We start from the raw sequence: 19,034 nt of genomic DNA on the forward strand, positions 1-19,034 counted from the left end.
GTTAGATGCATGCACACAGTTTTAAGTAATTGCATTGCGCATTTCATGCTGTGAAATTGCAGATACATTTCCCGTGCTAAGTTGTAGTTGATGTCTGCGTAATGCAAAGCATTCATGATTTGTTGAGAAAAGTAAAAGTTGTTAAAAAATTAAATTATGGGGTTTTGCGTGCCAAAACCACTTTCCGATTATGAGGCATGCCGTAGTGGAGGGCTCCGGAAATTTCGACCACCTGGGGTTCTTTGACGTGCACCTAAATCTAAGTACACGGGTGTTTTCGCATTTCGCCCCCATCGAAATGCGGCCGCCGTGGCCGGGATTCGATCGCTCGTGCTCAGCAGCCTAACACCATAGCCACTGAGCAACCACGGTGGGTACATAAAAGTTGTGTAGCGAAGGGTTATGTAAAGTCTGCACTTATAGTAAGTAAAACAGTATCGTTAGAGGTGACATATGAGATTGAAAGCAAGCTAAAAATAAGTGCATATTCAAAGTGTCTTCCACAATTTGCTTGTTGCTGCTGTCGTCATCTAGATGCATGTAGCCTGATTCTTACTCGTATCACCTTACGCATTGATGGACATAAGCGCCTGTCTCCTCACTTTCTACTAGCACAGAGAAGCTCACAGAAGCCAAGATGTACATGGAACGTGCTGTTGCACGCGCAGCTTCTAGGTCCTCCACCATTTTGTCTCGCAACAACGGCAAAGTTCCTTTCGAGTGACGAAAATGCCGTCCAACTGGTCATCCGACATGTCAAGCGCTGTGGCTCCCGCGAAGTGTGTGCACGCACGAGCAGTTGATTGATTTCAACAAAGTGACCTCACTTGTATATAGCAGAACTCAGCAATGTTAAACAGTAATATTTGTACAGTGCAAGCTAGCACTAGAAATGAGGTTGCGATGTGTAAATAAAAGCACAAGAGGAAAACTGCACCTTTCTGTATTTCAGCCTTCAACATACACTTGTTTATGCACACATCACATGCGACAGTCTCTACATTGAAGAAATGTGAGAATCATGAGTACTCAGTAGTAGAGACATTATGCAACATATCACAGACACGTTGGCATAAATATTGGATCACATTTTTCTTGCATCATAATATATCACAGGTAACGGCATGCATCGCTTAAGAAAACTGTTGTACACGGCACAAGTACACAGTAATAACAACTGGCTTAAACTGCACCAGAAACAGAAATGAGCAGGTGCTTAAATCACACGCCAACCGAATATTTATCACAGCGAAATGTATAGGTACATCACTATATGTGAAAGGAACATGCTGTTGTGGCGCTCTGAAACTGAAAGAGCCATAGCACCATATGATATTCATTAAGACAAACTGCATAAATATTACACACAAATTGCACCACAAGGGCTAAATTACAATGTAGCACAACCTGAAAGATTACTGAATGACAACAAAATGTTTAATAATGAGAAAGATGTGCAAGAAAAGAGACATTCCAGCTCAGCAGGTAGTGACACAAACAAATATGCAACAAACAAAAAATAAACATTACAAATGAAAAGAAGGAGCATAGGCAAGGAATTTTCATAACTTTTTTTCTTTTTTGCTGTGTATAGTGACAGGTTGCTTTCGACATTATAGTAAGGCCTGAAAATTTCACCATTCGATGAGAAGGATTAAATTGTAGAACACTTGCAGTGTGGCGTCGTGCTTAAATTGACATGACAATAACTAGGCACCTCAAAATTGCAGCGCCGCAGTCGGAATGCCCGCACACACCAGGCCTACAGGCACTTTTGCAGGCGAGCCTGATGGTGTGCACGCTCTTATGGCTGAAGTAAACCTTGAAGAAAAAAATCATGCTGCAACGGCTATGCTACTTATGGTTGCATTAAAGGGTGACTTCAGCAATTATTTATTTGCAAACTAGCAATACTTGCCCTTCATATCATTAATACATCAGCAAATTTTAAGATAAGTTACAAATTCCTTGCCTATGCTACCTTTGCATCCTTTAATTATGTGGGGCCTGAGAGGGGGGAGGGGCTTGGCTGCCACCATGCCGCAGTGCAGCCAGCAGCAGCTGAAGCAGGCGCTCGTTGGTCTCGTGCGACCGACGCGCCACTTCGAGGCGTTGCCGCTGCACTTCGAGGCGCTGCGACTGCACTTCCCGCATTCCCGCCACCTCCTCCCCGAGGTGCCGCAGGCTCTCCATGTGGGCCTCGTGGTGCTGCCGCAGGCTCTGCAGGTGGGCCTCGTGGTGCTGTTAGCAAAGATGTGTAATTAGTTTAATTACAGAAGCTCAGTAACAAGGCCTTCGTGTGTTGCATCCATCCCCATTTGCAGTCTATTGTCTTGTCATTGTATATTCAAACACTGGAAATATCTTTCTGGCCCATCAAACTTGTGCCGTCGCATTCCATTAAGATGTGTTACATTGCTATACCTGCTTCCTTGAATTCAACGCCACTTTTTTCTTTTTGCCACATAATTGCGTAGATATTCACACATGTTATATCACGCGAATGTGTACAAGATATCACCACAGGACTACACGTATACATTATGCTTGTTCACTGATTAATATAATTTTTAGAGAGGTCATATGCTCATCAATTTCATACGCAGAAACATATACATCTGTGGCCTTACACATACCTGCCGGTTTGGCGGAAGCGGGTGTCCTCTTGAACTCTGGCTTCCTCCAACTGGCTCTGGCGAACGTATGCGGCAGTAGCTGTCATCACAGCACCATCAAGTTCCTGCTGCCTGGGCTGTCTACGGGGTGCCCGTGGCTCTCGAGGGGTAGGCTGCGGCACCTGCGGGGTAGGCTGCGGCACCTGCGGGGTTGGCTGCGGCACCTGCGGGGTTGGCTGCGGCACTTGCGGGGTTGGCTGAGGCACCTGCGGGGTTGGCGGAGGCACCTGCGTGGTAGGCCGCGGCACATGGGTGGTAGGCCGCAGCACCTGGGGCGTAGCCGGTGGCTCTTCATGCAAGGCAAAAGCAAAGACTGCTCATTCACTGTTATCCGACCTACATAGATTGATTGTCCTAACCAGTCACTTTGAAATGTCATTATAGCTGCATAGCTACAATAATGATACAGAAAACAGGTAGTTAGAGCAAAAGATGCCACAGAAAGTTGCTGTAGCAGTAACCCTTAAGAAGCACAAGGAATCTCTATTACAACATCATGTCATTTGTAGTCTTGCATTTCTCCTCCATGAATAAGAGCTGGATGTTAGACACAAATGTAATAGCAGCACAGTGACGTACTTTACTTCATAGCAAGATCATACAGCAACTGCAAACAACAATGCTATTACAAAAGCTAGGTCACTGCCTTACGTGTAAGGCCACTTGGCCCAGCAACAGCTGCAGGGCCCGACACCACGAAAGCAGTTGTCGCTGGTGGATGTCCGCGGGAACCGCTGGGCCCTGCAGCTTCCTCCGAACTTGCCTCGTCCTGCAATCAGAGTAGTGTTCAGACATTGCGAGCAGTGTGTGCAATGCGCATCATTTACACAAGTTGCTGCTCGAGTACATAACCTATATTGTCACTTGCACAAAAAAAGGGCTTAAACATTTTGCAATATTGTGTTACAATGTAATGCTGAAAATTTGTGAGGTCGCAGCAGGTCACACAAACAACACTTTTTTAAATCCAATGTACGCACCTCGCTATCGGGGAAGTACTCAGGGGGGGAAACAAGGACCCCTCCTGTCCTCATAAGGACGTCGAGGACGCGGCCGTCCACGCCACCCACTTTGCCACCTCCAGTAGCCCTGCAAACACGGGAAAAACGACAACGTGAAACTACGTTACTGTCAGCATCATTAGAAGCTCAACTCTTCTCGCTTGCGGCCCTGGCCGCTTCTTTTTTTCGCTTTATGGGCCATCTTGGCCCAATGGTTGCGCCAACGGCTGGTGGCCTTTACGGCTGGCCCCTGTGCGTTAAGCACCGCCGCCACCTCCTCCCACAGTTCGTTTTTTCGAGCAGCAGTCATACGTGGCGAGAACTCTGTAGAAGCTCTCGCCAGGTATGGGTGCTGCTCGATGAACTGCACGAGAATAGCCGCCTGCTCTTTTGACACCCGCGGCCCTTTTGCTGCCATTTTCTCTTTGTCAATTTGGGAATTTCAGCCGGCCCGCAGCACAGTAAGAAATTTAGAGGCAAACATTCTGTCTAAGCTAAGCGCCTGCATAAAGTGCTCACTACGACTTATTTCTGCCTTTTTATACCACTAATGTCAAAAAAGGTGAAGTCACTACTCAGATTTATTGTTGTAGCAGCTTCTTTCTGGGAGCGTATCAGTGCAGGAAGTATTACCGATGCAGCGATAACTTTGACGAAGCTATCGTTATGTCATGGCGGTGCCCTATGGAAAATGCCTTGACAGTTCTCGATCCACCATGTTGCAAAGTTTGTGGGAGATACGTGTTTCTCCTCCGTACTCTTGGGGACAAAGGAACGACAACACAGTAGTGCTAACAGTCACAAGGGCATTTATTGCACCTTTCATAGATCCATGCCTGCTAGCCGAGTGGCTATCCACAAAACATGCCGATGGGCGCGCGACAAATCTAGAAGTCCGACTCACCGCGAGCGAGCGAATATGTTCGCCCCATGCTGGATCCCAACGCCTGGTCGTTCGCGTGTTCGGTCACGCCAACGGAGGCGCGCTCGAAGGCCGCCACGCGAGGCGGTCTCGCAGAAGCATGGGTCGCCGCGCGCGCGTGGGACGTCCACGCCGTGCGCCGGACCCGCCGGGAAAAAGACAGCCCCTTGTCCCTCGGCGCCCGAGTAACCCCGCCGCGGTGCGACGGTCGCGCCATCTCTCGCACCGCGCTTGTACCACTCCGAGCGCCGCGGGCGCCAGGCCACGCGAGCCGTGCGGGAAAACAGCATATCAGGGGATGCGCTATGCGGGAAAACATCAGGGGAGGCGCGAGGGTCGCGCATCCCCACAAGTTTGACCTCGGGGGCTACGGATAATTCTTCTTGGCCCTTCCTAAAAAAGAAATTATCACACGTCAGACATGCAGCGAAAACAACACGACAATGCAAGCAGTACACGAGCAATAGTTACTCACCTCAATCCTGATCTGACGGGGGCGGGGCCGCAATTACGGACACGCAAGGGACTGTCAGCTGTTCAGACGGACACGCTAGAGGCTGTCAGCTGTTCACAGGTAAACAAAGGCTGCCATTTTGCGTGCGCTCAACGGCATGGATTGGATGCACATCCGACTACTATGTGGCTACGGCTTTAAAAATAGAGCACTTGCGTTTGCATTTCTTTGGACTGCGGCAGCTTTTGCGTTGTAATGTAACAAAATGAATTTGCTTTGCGCAGCATGGAAGTCCGCTTTTATTAAGTGCCGTTTTACAAAACAAATTTGCTATACAGTCCCGGAAAAAGAGAAGAGAATACGAAAGAAACATCCGGCCAATGAAGGGAGCTTCTGATTGGACGATCCAAGAAAACGTCGTGCCTACGTATACAGAATTTCCAAAATCGGTGACGTCACGCGAAAAGGTGTTGGCATGAAAAAAGGCATTCCTACAAAATCGCACCCCTAGTGTATGTTAAAATGACTATGGGCATTTCTACACCGGCGAAGAAATAAATCGTTTTGAACTTGGGCGGTCATGAATCTAGTCTAACGTCGCAGTTTTTACGTAGCGAAAATGGCTACGAAAGTGGGGCGGTCCCGGAGATAGGCGCTTTAAAGCGCCAGCTGTAGCGACAGCACCAGGAAGTGGCACGCGGCGCACGCGCCAAGCACTTCAGAGCTTACTGGCTGTCGAATGAGAGGAGTATGCGCGCGCTCGTTGGTTAGAGTACCGGGCTCCACGGCCGACGTTTGATTCCACCCCATCGGTCACACATTATTTTCTTTTAATTAAAGCGTGGCGAAAGAAGAACCAACCTGCCACAAAGTGACAGGAATGAGGTTGTAACGCATCGAAATAAATGTTTGGAATGTTCATATGCGAGTCCTAATTATTGTATACTGGACTCAACTGCTACACAACAAAAGAACAACTAGAAAAATCAACACAAATTACCCAATAAATTGTTTATATAGAACACTCAACGGTAATATTGTTTTGCAAGGGTTGAGTGAACTCAATTGCTCTTGAAAACTTGTTGAAGTCCGTTGTTTCAACAATTGCCCAAAGATATCTCAATGGTTAATCAACAATCATTTTTGTACTGGAAGAGCGCGGGTTATGGCGTAGCGGGTCGCGTAGTCAGCCGCGACTACAACCCACTTGTTTTGTGATGTAGATTCCAGAAATGGGCCGAGAAGGTCTAAGCCAACACGATGGTAGGGCTCGGCAGCGATGTCGAGCGGCTGCAGGTAACCAGAGGGTAGCTGGGAAGGCTTCTTGCGTCGTTGGCAAACTTGACAAGCGGCGACGTAACCTCGTACGGAACGGGCAAGGCCCGGCCAGAAAAAACGGCGACGTACACGGGCATAGGTTCGAGATACGCCGAGGTGTCCTGCCGTTGGTGCGTCGTGAAGCTCTTCTAGAATGGTTGAGCGGAGGTGTTTAGGTATGACAAGAAGGAACTCAGAGCCGTTCGAATGAAGGTTGCGACGGTACGAAGTACCGTCGTCGAGGACGAAGAGGCGTAGAGTGGAATCGGCCGGAAAGTGTTCAAAACAGTCGATGAGTGCTCTGATGTAGGCGTCACGAAGTTGCTCGTCGGCGAAATGAAACAGCTGGGATACAGAGAATACGCAACCAGCACTGGTAATATCGGAGGAGTCAGGATCGCCAACAGGGTAACGCGACAAGCTTTCAGCGTCTTAGTGCAGGCGGCCATACTTGTAGCCCACGGAATATGAAAATTCTTGTAGCCTCAAAGCCCATCGACCAAGCCGGCCTGTAGGATCTTTTAACGATGGGAGCCAGCAGAGAGGGTGATGGTCAGTGACTACGGAAAAAGGGCGACCGTAAAGGTAAGGACGGAACTTCGCAACCGCCCAGACAACAGCAAGGCACTCTCGTTCCGTAATGGAATAGTTGCGCTCCGATAGTGCTAGGAGGCGGCTTGCATAAGCAATAACGCGATCCTTGTCCCGCTGACGCTGAGCTAAGACGGTACCTACGCCATGACCGCTGGCATCTGTACGCAATTCTGTAGGCACATCAGGGTCGAAGAGGGCGAGAATGGGTGGTGAGGTTAGAAGAGTGACGAGACTAGAGAAGGCGGCGGCTTCTGAAGTGCCCCAGGAGAATTGTACGCTTTCTTCAAAAGATTAGTGAGGGGTCTAGCAATTGTCGCAAAATCTGGAACGATACGACGAAAGTACGAGCATAGTCCTACAAAACATCGGGCGTCTGCAGCTGTCTTCGGTACCGGAAAATGTCGGACAGCGCGAGTTTTGTCGGGATGAGGCTTTACTCCGGAAGCGTCAACGAGATGGCCAAGAAGAGTAAGTTGACGGTGGCCCAAACTACATTTGGATGAGTTAAGTTGCAGCTTCGCCTTGTGAAATACATCAAGTATAGATGTTAGATGCTCATGGTGAGTGTCGAACGTTCGCGAGAAGACAATGACGCCGTCAAAGTAGCAAAAGCGTGTGGACCATTTGAAACCTTGGAACAAGGAGTCCATCATACGCTCAAAGGTGGCAGGGTTGTTGCATAATCCAAGTGACATTACTTAACATCGATATAGACCATCAGGTGTGATGAACGCGGTTTTTTCTCTGTCCATATCCTCAACCGCAATCTGCCAGTATCCAGAACGCAGATCAGTAGACGAGAAATAGCTGGAACCGTGCAGGCAGTCAAGTGCATCGTCTATACGTGGGAGCGGGTAGACATCCTTCTTAGTAATGTTGTTCAGATGACGGTAGTCTACACAGAAGCGCCATGTGCCATCCTTCTTAACCAACACCACAGGTGACGCCCAGCACTTGAAGAAGGCTCAATGATGTATTTCTGTAGCATTTTGTTCACTTCACTTTCAATTACTTGGGGTTCCGAAGCAGAAACTCTATACGGTCGTCGGTGAATAGGCGTAGCATCGCCAGTAAGAATCCGATGCTTGACCGCTAGCGTCCGGCTTAAAGGGCGATCGTCGAAGCCGAAAATATCTCGGTAGGACGATAACAATTGGCAAAGATATTCAGCCTGCGCAGAGGACAGGCCCGTCGCAACCATTTTCTGTATCTTGGGATCGGCGGCCGAGGCTGGCACGATGGGCCTGTTAAGCCCGCAAGAAGCATCTGTTGACAACGGTGCCGCGTGATGGTCGCCGAGACAACGTTGGCAATGCAAATACCTTGCGGTAGGTTTTGCTTTGCCAATCCAAAGTTACAAACAGGCGTTCGAGTGTGGTTCGCAGTAATAGTCAGTATACTGTGAGGCGCGGTGACGTCATACAGAAGTGGAATGTCGGGCAGAGGAGTGACGAGGTACTCGCCATTAGGGACTGGTGGGGAAGAAAAGAGTTCAAAATAGGCTATTGATTTTGGCGGCAGGCGAAAAAAGCCGGTGGGGCGTTAGCGGCACTGGGGTGCTTCAGAAGGTTCTACGAGAATCGGCAACTCAAGGCGAAGGGTACTGGCAGAGCAGTCAATAAGGGCAGAATGCGCGGAGAGAAAGTCGGGGCCGAGAATTAGGTCGTGGGGGCAATGAGCAATCACGGTGAAGATGACAGGGGTGTGGCGGCCGGCAATGCTGACTCGTGCCGTACACATGCCGATGATAGGCACAGTACCGCTATCCGCAACGCGCACGACGCGTGCCAACGCTGGGGTGAAGAGCTTTTTGAGTCGTTGTCAGAAGGCAGCACTCATAATAGAAATATGTCCGCCTGTACCGATGAGTGCAGTGACAGGATAGCCGTCAACGTTAACGTCAAGAAGGTTTTGGTTCGATGGTAACGTGAGCAGAGGATTTGGGGGCATGGTCGACAACGCAGCTTCACCTCCAGCAGCTGCAGTGCCTAGTTTTCCGGCTGGGTCCGGGACGCGATAGGCGGCGAAGAGAAGCGGCGGGGTTGGGGCGAACGAGACTGATGGCGGCGAGGTGATGGCGGCTGTAGCGAAGGTTCGGGGCAGGGGCAGCAGCAACAGTGGGTTCATGGCGTTTGTCATATGGAACAGAAGGTCCAAAAGTGCGGGAAGAAGTGGCGGCGTATGTCCGAGAAGGTGGTATCCATCGGTTGCGGTAGAGACGAGCGACGTAGCCGATGCGACAGCAGTGGAAGCAGATCGGCCTGTCATCAGGGGTACGCCATTCGGACGGGTTGCGGGGAGATAAGGCAGAAAAGGACTGCCGGGGACGAGGAGGGCCCGTAGAAAACTGGGGAACGTTGGGTTCAAACGTTAAAAAAAAATTTAATTATGGGGTTTTACGTGCCAAAACCACTTTCTGATTATGAGGCACGCCGTAGTGGAAGACTCCGGAAATTTCGACCACCTGGGCTTCTTTAACGTGCACCTAAATCTAAGTACACGGGTGTTTTCGCATTTCGCCCCCATCGAAATGCGGCCGCCGTGGCTGGGATTCGATCCCGCGACCTCGTGCTCAGCAGCCCAACACCACAGCCACTGAGCAACCACGGCGGGTGGTTCAAACGTTGTACACACGGAGTTCCGACACAGATTCTCAAATTCCTGTATGACTACGGCCTGAATCATTGCAAACGTGGTTGCTGGCGGATTGGGAGGCGTCGCGGCGAAAGCTGGCGAACAGGCGGCCTCGAGCTCGCGGCGAACAATACGGGTGACGTCGTCACAGGTGGTAGCCTGACGTGGTCGACCCTCACATGTCGACATAGCCGCAGTGTTGGGTAGCCGCGTGATATGGTGTGTGATACGGCGGCTCTTAGCCTGTTCAAGGCGACGGCATTCCTTAATGATGGCGTCGATTGTCGAGACGTTGCCGAAAACAAGCAAATTGAAAGCGTCGTCGGCGATGCCTTTTAGGACATGTGAAACTTTATCTGCTTCGGACATAGCGTCATCAGCTTTTCGGCATAGAGCCAATACATCGAGCATGTATGAAACGTACGGCTCTGTAGATGTCTGCACACGAGACGCAAGAGCCTTTCTCGCGAAAGCCTTGCGCCCAATGGGGTCGCCGAACAGTTCCCTGAGCTTTTCTTTGAAATTGTCCTAACTGGTCATCTCATCGGCATGCGGCTGGTGCCACACGCGTGGGGTGCCGCCGAGATAAAAGATGACATTGGCGAGCATAATGGTTGGGTCCCACCTGGTATTAGCGCTCGCATGTTAATATAGCTTGATTCATTCGTCAACGTCCTGTCCCTCCAGGCCAGAGAACACACCAGGGTCGCGATGTTGGGAAACCGTGACGTCGGGAGCAGTCGGACAAGCCGAAGCCGTTTCAGAGGTGGCCTCGTCACCGGGAGGCCACCTCTGAACTTCAATCTCAGAGGTATCGCTAGCGTGTGGCCCCGCAACCACGATTCCGACCTCGGCACCTGTCCAGATTTCAGGGCGCGCATTACGCAAGTCTTCGGTCACCATGTGCTGCGGAAGCTCCGCGCCGAAGAACACTTGCGCAGCCGTTCCCAGCAACCCGGTGAAAACATCACCAAGTACATGTAAGTCGTTGTGGACCTTTCCAAGCGTGTCGACCCATCGATGACTAAGTCTGAGTAGATCCGTCACCTAATGAAGGTCATAGTGGACGACGCATTCCAAATTCTCCTCTCGAAAAGCCCGCGGACCCTGGTCGAAGTCTCTGAAATTTCTCAAAGCTACGACGAACTCAGGAGGCAACGTCTACTCACTCGACGTTCTTCGATCCCCGATACTTCTATTGCATGTTTAGCCGCTGTGACTAACAACGACCATCTGCTCAGAGAAATCAAGGAATTTATACGCTCCAAACAGGTGCGCCAGCTAACCCTGTTCACTGCCGTCCCAGGGCCTACGACGTCCTTGGCTCCTACGTTCCGCCAGATGCTCCAGGAACAAGCGTCCGAAGCTATTCAGCCCCCTCTTGCAGCGCCACAATTGCGTGTACATCTAAGCTACGCCCAGGTTGCAGCATGACCACCTCCATCGACTTTTTCAACGCCAGCGTTTGCTGCACCGCCACGTCCAATCCCTCCAGTGCACACCACCAGATCTCCAGCTAGCACGGGACCCTGGCCTACACCCGGCAATCGGCCTGTGTGCTTCTTCTGTGGAACGCCTGGTCGCGTGGCACGGCACTGTCGCAATCGCTTATGGCTCCAAGGTAATGACCAACTTGTCCGCCCCTACGTTTCGCCAGCTTCGTTCACACCTGAATTCACTCAACATCGGTTGCATTTCCTCGATCCCTCTATGCAACTGCGGCTGTTACCAGGTCTTCCGCGAAATGAGGAAATAGTCCTGTGCGACTTACTATGGGCGTCGCATTCACCAACGCTTATGCATTTCTGATTGGAATGGCTGATAGCGCCGAGTGCAATGCCTGCGGTGTCGAGGAAACCATAGAACATATACTGTGCTACTGCCCATCTTTTGAAAATGAAAGGCAAGACCTCTGCACAGCTCTCAATCAACTAGATGGAAGGCCGTTCAGCTTAAAAAAGATCTTGGGACCATGGCCTCACATATCGCGGCTACAAAAGGCCACAAAAGCGCTGCTGCGATATTTGAAGGCGACCGGATTGAGTCAGCGTCTGTGATCCGGACTGAGTGACCGACTGATATCTCCAGTGGACTTTCTCTTCTTTTAATCTTTCCATCCCCCTTTCCCTTTCCCCAGCCTAGGGTAGCCAACCGGGCTCAGTCCTGGCTAACCTCCCTGCCTTTCATTTATCATTTTCTCTCTCTCTCTCTCTGTCGTCCTTGTCGCCCCCAAATGACTCCCATTTGCCGTCTACGAGCAACGTTATTCCTTCTGCTTGTGTTTGTCGCACGCCATTCCTCGTCTCCGCAAACCTATCCCCCACGCTGCGGCGTCCGGCCCCATCGGAGCAGGAAAACAAGCTACCGCAGTTCAAGAGGCGGGAACTGCGTTCCAGTGGAACCACACAAAGCCTCGCTCCCTTCCGACGAACGTAATCGAATAGTCTGTAGAAGCAGTCGCCACACTGGCATTAGCCGACACAGGCGACGCCGTTTCAGTACTTACGGCAGAACTTTGCCGCAAGGTTCAAAAAGCAATGACGCACTTGTCTGCGCTGTAACTCCGGAAAGCTAGTTCTGAGTGCATTACCCCAGTTGCCGCATGTACCGCCCGCATCGTCGCTCAAAGATAGACGTATACAGTCGAGTTCGACGTCCTCTCATCCTGTTAACACGACGTAATCTTGTGGTGCGGCTTCCTTTCCTATCATCAGGCCATCATTGATTGTTCTCGCGCCGAAATTGAATTTTCGTACTTGGGGCAACATGCTATCCATTTACGTTACATCGGATCAAACCAAGTGGGACCTTTTTTTGCCATATGTTACGTACTTTTATAACACCGCTTCATAGGCTACAAAGGGATTTTCGCCATTCTTTCTCGTATATGGCAGTAAACCTACCTGTACGCACGACAGCATTCTCCCCTTCCTACCTGACCCATCAAAGCGCGCGCCTCAATCTCAAGCCTCCAAGTATGCCAAGGAATGCCGTCAGCTGGCCCATTCGTTCATGGCGGAAGAACAGTCTCAAAAATTACGTCGTGATGATGACTGACCTCCCTGCACCTACCAGCCGGACTCACTAGCCTGGCTGTGGATACCTTCAAGCAACTCTGGTCTATACTCTAAACTCCTCGCTCAATACCACGGTCCCTACCGCGTCGTACAACATACGACTCCAGTCAACTACGTCTTCTAGCCGCCAACGCCATCTACTCACATGGGTCCTCGCGGACACCAGACAGTGCGCGTCCAGAGGCTTACACCCTATTACGACCCGGTTTTCCTCGCTTCTCCTTGAGTCGCCAGGATGGCTCCTTCTTCTCCCGGGGGCAGTTGTAGCGAGGAAGATTGGCGCGCCCTATGGACGCACAATCATCGCCGGCCCGCTGATGAAGAGGGCATCGCGCGCTCTGTGTCTGACGCTCGACTGAGCCGGACGCGTTTCTGAGTGCCTATATATATATATATATATATATATAGTGAGCATACTTCATGCGCGTCATGTTCTCACCTGACATACTCATCATCACCGTCTTGGGGACTGGTGGTGGGGCTCTCACTCGGATGAATAAAGAAGTGAATGGCAACCTAAACCTAACGAGAGAGAGTTGGCGCCTATGCCAGTGGCGCATTAACGAATGCCGAAAAGAACTACTTGATCACAGAACAGGAATGTCTCAGAGTAGTTTGAGCGACACAAAAATTTCGGCAATATCTTTATGGACGCCACATGACGGTCATAACCGACCACCACGCCCTATGCTGATTGTCGTCAATCAAAAATTTGTCTGGACGCCTTAGTCAGGGGTGGTCCGCTTGCAACAGTACGATTTCGACGTTGTCTGCAAGTCTGGGAAAAATATCAAGACGCAGGTGCCCTCTCTCGCTGCCCCCTGTTGCTATTATTTTCGAGTACATCTCTCCATCGCCCGCCCCATGATGATGTGGTTGAGGCACGTTATACTCCGACCGCGTTGCTCAACTCGAATTGTGTCAACGTTCTGATCGCTACTGCAACAGCATTATCCAACGCCTTTGCGATACTTCTTCTGCACCAAATGCCACAATATATAGACAACTGCGAGTATTTAAGCTCGTCAACGATGTACAGCACCGCTACATTCAAAGCTCCGACGGACACCGCTGGGTGCCTGTTCTATCAGGTTCGCTGCGTACACAAGTCCTTCAAGCCTTTCAGGACGACGTGCGCGTTTGTCATTTGAGTTTCCACAAAACATACCACCACGTTAGGAGCCGTTTCTTTTGGCCAGGCATGTCATCCTTTGTGGCCAAGTCTCCTATTCAATTAATCTTTGCTCACCAGTTTTCTTCGTACATATTGGAAGGTTGCCTGCGTGGTTCCTATATATACGATCGGGCATCTGGAATTAGTCTCTAATTACCGTCCTATATCCTTAATAAGAAATGTCTCTAAAACTCTTGAGCACATCCTATATACGAACCTAATGAATCATGCCAATCCCTTGTTAAATCCAAATTAGCATGGCTTCCGGCAGGGAACTTACTGTGTTACTCAAGCAACCGAGTTTGCTCCTGAGGTATGCGAATCTTTGGATCGTTGTAGCACCATTGACTGCATATACATTGATTTTAATAAGGCTTTTGACGTAGTCGGTCATGGTCGCTTAGTCCGCAAGTTGCATTCTTTAAATGTGAATGAGAATGGTTACTCTGTCACGTCAGCCGGTGACTTTAATATAGATGTGTTAGCAAACACTAACGAACAAAGAAACATGAAAATGCTTATTATATCAAATGGATGCGATAATGCAATCACACTACCGACCCGAATTACGAAAGACAATGAAACACTGCTAGACCTTTTTTTGTCAAATTTTGATAATACAGACATCACAGCAGGAGCTATATCATGTGGTCTTAGCGACCATCTTCCGATATTTGTTAGGGTATAGAAGCAGAATTTAGAAGGATGCAAAAGCCGACCACCCATTTTTTTTCAATCTATTACTCTGTCAAATTTAGACAGCTTCAGGACTGAACTACTTAAGTCAGATTTTACATGGGTAATGAAGATAAAAAGTGCCGACGAAGGGTATGGAAATTTTATCAACCAGTTCCTGCAGGTTTACAAGCGACATTTTCTAATAAAAACTTTTAAGCTAGGTAAAAAAATCCGCAAACCTTGAATAACTCCAGAACTGCGCCGAAAAATCAACGAGAAAAATATGCTTTACCATCAGTTTATTAAAACAAAAGATCCTGATACCTCAAAGCAATTTAAGGCGTGCCGAAATAAATTAAACAAGGAGGTTAAAAAAAGCAGATCTAGTTACATTTATTCTGAATTCCACAGTTGCCTAAAGAAAAGTGACCTCGTATGGAAAAAGTTGAACACTGTTTTTAAACGCACGAAACTTTCACCTGGAATCGAGAAGTTGTCAATAAATGACTGTGAAGTGTCTGGCTGTGCTCTTGCAGATTCCTTTAATGAGTATTTACTTCATTATTCTGATCAAGGTATACTTGTAGATTTTCTCAATTTTATGCCCGTTAGAAATAATTCATCTGCTTTTCTAAGCCCTGTAACAGAGGATCAAGTTACATCAGTTTTTTCTTCTTTAAATAATAGTTCAAGTTTCGATGCTGAAGGAATTCAGACACGTCCGGTGAAATATGTGTTGGATGTCTTATGTCCATATTTAACCCATATTTTTAACCTTTGCCTAACAAGTGCATGCTCTCCAAAGCGAATGCAAATCGCTAAAGTAACTATGCTCTTCAAGAAGGGTGATCGTAATGATATGAATAATTACCGACCCATCTCTGTCTTACCCATATTTTCCAAAGGCTTGGAGAAGCTTACCCATTATCAGCTTTGCTCGTTCTATGATTTAGACAAACTTATTTCAGATGCTCAATATGGATTTAGGAAGAACAAATCGACCGAATTAGCTTTGCTGGAACAGAAGGAATTTATTTTGTCTGAATTTGGACAAAAGAACTTTGTACTAGGTATTTATGTTGACTTTTCTAAAGCATTTGATTGTATTCATCACTTAACTTTGCTGAAGAAACTGGAAATTTATGGAATCCGAGGTCATTTTCTTGAACTCATTAAATCATATCTCAGTTTTCGACCGCAGTTCGTTCAAATCGAAACGTATCGGTCTGATTTAAAATCCATAGTGTTCCTCAGGGCAGCATTCTTGGTCCGCTTCTCTTTAACATTTACATCAATTATCCCACTAACCTCTCTACTAAACCTAAATATGTTTTGTATGCCGACGACGCTAGTATATTTCTATCTGCTCGAGACTGTCATATCTTACACAATGACGCGAATTCTCTCCTTACTAAGCTTAAAACGTGGTCAATAGTAAACCATCTGAACATAAACGTTAATAAGACGAAAGCTGTAATATTTAGACCTAAATCGAGGCAGCTAAATTCTCATGTAAGACTAAGTTATGGTGGCGCACCAATAGAAATAAAAAATAATATTAAAATTCTGGGTGTTACATTTTCTCAGAACATGCTATAGGATAGCCACATTGATGCTATTCTAAGTTAGCTCGAGCAGTCGGCATTATTTCCCATTACAGATCATATCTCCCGTATCAAGTAAAGATCCTGCTTTATAATTCCCTATTTTACTCTCATCTTAATTACTGTTTCTTCGTTTGGGGCACAACCACGTATACAAATTTGCAAAGGATCTTTATACTTCAAAAAAAGCTTATCAGAGTACTTTTGAATCTACCTCACAACAGTCACTCGCAAGGTCTTTTCTCCAACGCATGCATAATACCAGTGTTCATTCTTTACAATTTAAGCTTGCACTTGCATTCCAGCGCGAACTAAAAAATCATCTTAAATATCTGCATAAGTTGTCATTACTGAAAAAGAGCACTGTGTTTTACACTACCCGTCATAAACAGGAGTGGATTGTACCAATTCCTAGAACGAATTACACAATGGAAAAATTATCCTTCACACTTCCAACTCTATTAAACAACTGCAAAAAATCCGGGACTGACCTACTTAAAATATCTAAACGTGAATTACGACAGATTCACTGCACACATTCCTAGTAACTCCACCTGTATTCCTATAATGTGTGTACTTAATCCTGTGTTTATTGTGCAGGTTTATACCCTCTGCACTTATTGTATTGATTGTGGTTCGATTTTCTTTGTTTCTATTTCATTTATGAAATGATCCTGTTATTTTTGGCTCTGCTGAATTGCGAAGAGATTATATGCATACTTGTGTGTGTCTTTCACTGCTTTGCTGTTGTTGCCCTGTAGAACGGGAAAGCTGCCGTTTACGAGCAGCTTTTACCCAGAACCTCTCATCATCCCGATGTAAATAAAGATTATTATTATTGTTAATGTCGTTGAATGGATTGGGGAATACGTAACTTTAAGGTGTCGGTATTTCACAATAACCGGAGCCAAATCAAATGTAACTTCCGTCAAGTCAGGCGTCCCACAAGGGTCAGTCTTCGGATCGTTGCTTTTTCTTTTTTTGTTAATGACATATCAGAGAATATGAATTCCTACATGCGACTCTTCGCTGATGACTGTGTATTCTACAGAGAAGTGAAAAATTCCCAGGACTAACTTGCTTTGCAGGAAGACCTAAATTCATTGCACTGGTTATGGGAACAGGGGCAAATGAAGATATAAGTGTACCTAAATACGTCCATAACATAAACGGGCACCTATTGGAAACTCTTCTCGAATATAAGTATTTAGGAGTTTACATCACCTCAAAGCTATGTTGGCATGTACATGTTATGTTGCTGGGAAAGCTTGCACAATGTTTGTTTTTTTGCGCCGTAACACGAGACTTTTTCCGCAGGACTCTAGGGAATTACTATGTAAAACGCATATTAGGTCCACGCTGGAATATGCTTGTACTGTGTGAGACCCGCCGAAAAACTCCGAGAGACAAAAATTAGAAACAATCCAGAACCTTGCGACCAGCTATGTTACTGGGAAATATAGTAAATACATTAGTGTGTCCGGCATAAAACAGGAATTACAATGGGAATCCCTTGAAGTAAGAAGGAGAAAGCTAAGGCTTAATTTTTTTATAATATATATTACAACAGCATAGCTATGCCTAGGCAGACGCACATATTACATCCACGTTACAGATCCGAGCGGCTTCATCATAATTATAAAGTGCGCGAATTCATGTCAAAAACCGATATCTTCAAGATGTAGTTTTTTCCTTACGGTGTTCAAACATGGTATGCTTTATCTTCATTTCTTCTTAATATTACTGACAATGAAGTGTTTGCATTGTGATTGTGACTGCTCTTAATTGTACAGCCAAAACCCCTCGACTGTAATGCCACTGTGGCACTGTGGACAAATAAATAAATAAATAAATAAAAATACCAATATAAATACATAAAAAATAAAAACAAAAACGTACGTCGCTTCTTGCGTCCAGCGTCAACAGCGCAAACGGCATACTTCGCATCCTGCTGGGCTTTTATAACCCATCTCAGGTCCCGAGACACCCTTTGCCATCATTCGGTAGACCTGATAGGCCCTCTGCCCATGACGCTGGGAGGTCAGCGATGGATTGTGAAAGCTGTTGAACAGCTCCACGTTAGCCAGAGCCTCTACGCTCTAGTTCGGCCTTACACGTTGCTACCTTCTTTCTGGATGCCATTGTGCTGGATCATGGTGCACCTCGTGCACTGTTAAGTTACCGCGGCAAGACTTTCATGTCAGCAATGATCAAAGAAGTATTCGGAGCTTGTGGCACAGTTCATAAGACGACATCCACATATCACCCTCAATCAAATGGCATAACAGAGCGATTTCATCGCACACAACAGATATGATATCAGTGTATATCGGGCCAGATCATGAAAACTGGGACAAACTTTTACAGTTGTGACGTTTGCGCACAATAATGGTATCCAACGAACTACGGGGTACTTACCTTTCTACCTAGTTTACTGCCATTCACCGACATTCAACATTAACGCCGCTTTTTCTAATGCCCCAACTAACACGTCGACCAGTATACCCGAACAGTTCGTCTCAAGACTTCATTAATGCCGTGGACGTACTCGCTTCAGCACAGAAGTCAATCAGCTACATCGCAAGCAACGTTACGACATCTCTCGCTACGACATATCGTTTCGTCCTGCAGAGGAAGTAGTCCTTTGGACGCCCATTCGTACGCCCGGTATATGTGAGCAGTTGGAATCCCACTTCCTTCGAGCCTACATTATTATTGAAGAAGCATCCCCCGTGAACAATCGCGTTACTACAGTAGGCGTTTCTTCGGACCATCGCTATCGTGGCTTCGGGCCTCAAACAATTGGTTTGGCGCTTACCTCTGGGCAAAGTCGCGGCCTGTCCGGCCGCTTGCGGGCGCGGGGAAATTAGTGTGAGCATTATTCATGCGCTTGATATTCTCACC

At 47.5% G+C, this 19,034-nt stretch overlaps 1 protein-coding gene across 1 annotated transcript in view; it reads right to left on the reverse strand.

Annotated features, from left to right (window-relative positions):
- Nucleotides 1–660: 660 nt before the first annotated feature.
- The window catches only part of LOC140213463 (uncharacterized), a 100,287-nt gene continuing 81,913 nt past the window's right edge, over nucleotides 661–19,034 (reverse strand). Inside the window, exons 3-5 of the mRNA XM_072284700.1 lie at nucleotides 3,327–3,444; nucleotides 2,637–2,964; nucleotides 661–2,241 (exon numbers count right to left, since the gene is read on the reverse strand). Coding sequence (XP_072140801.1) covers nucleotides 1,938–2,241; nucleotides 2,637–2,964; nucleotides 3,327–3,444 — 750 coding nt within the window. The 3' untranslated portion in view covers nucleotides 661–1,937. The remainder of the gene's footprint in view (nucleotides 2,242–2,636; nucleotides 2,965–3,326; nucleotides 3,445–19,034) is intronic.

Source organism: Dermacentor andersoni, chromosome 10 (assembly GCF_023375885.2).
Source record: "Dermacentor andersoni chromosome 10, qqDerAnde1_hic_scaffold, whole genome shotgun sequence".
NCBI lineage: Eukaryota > Metazoa > Arthropoda > Arachnida > Ixodida > Ixodidae > Dermacentor > Dermacentor andersoni.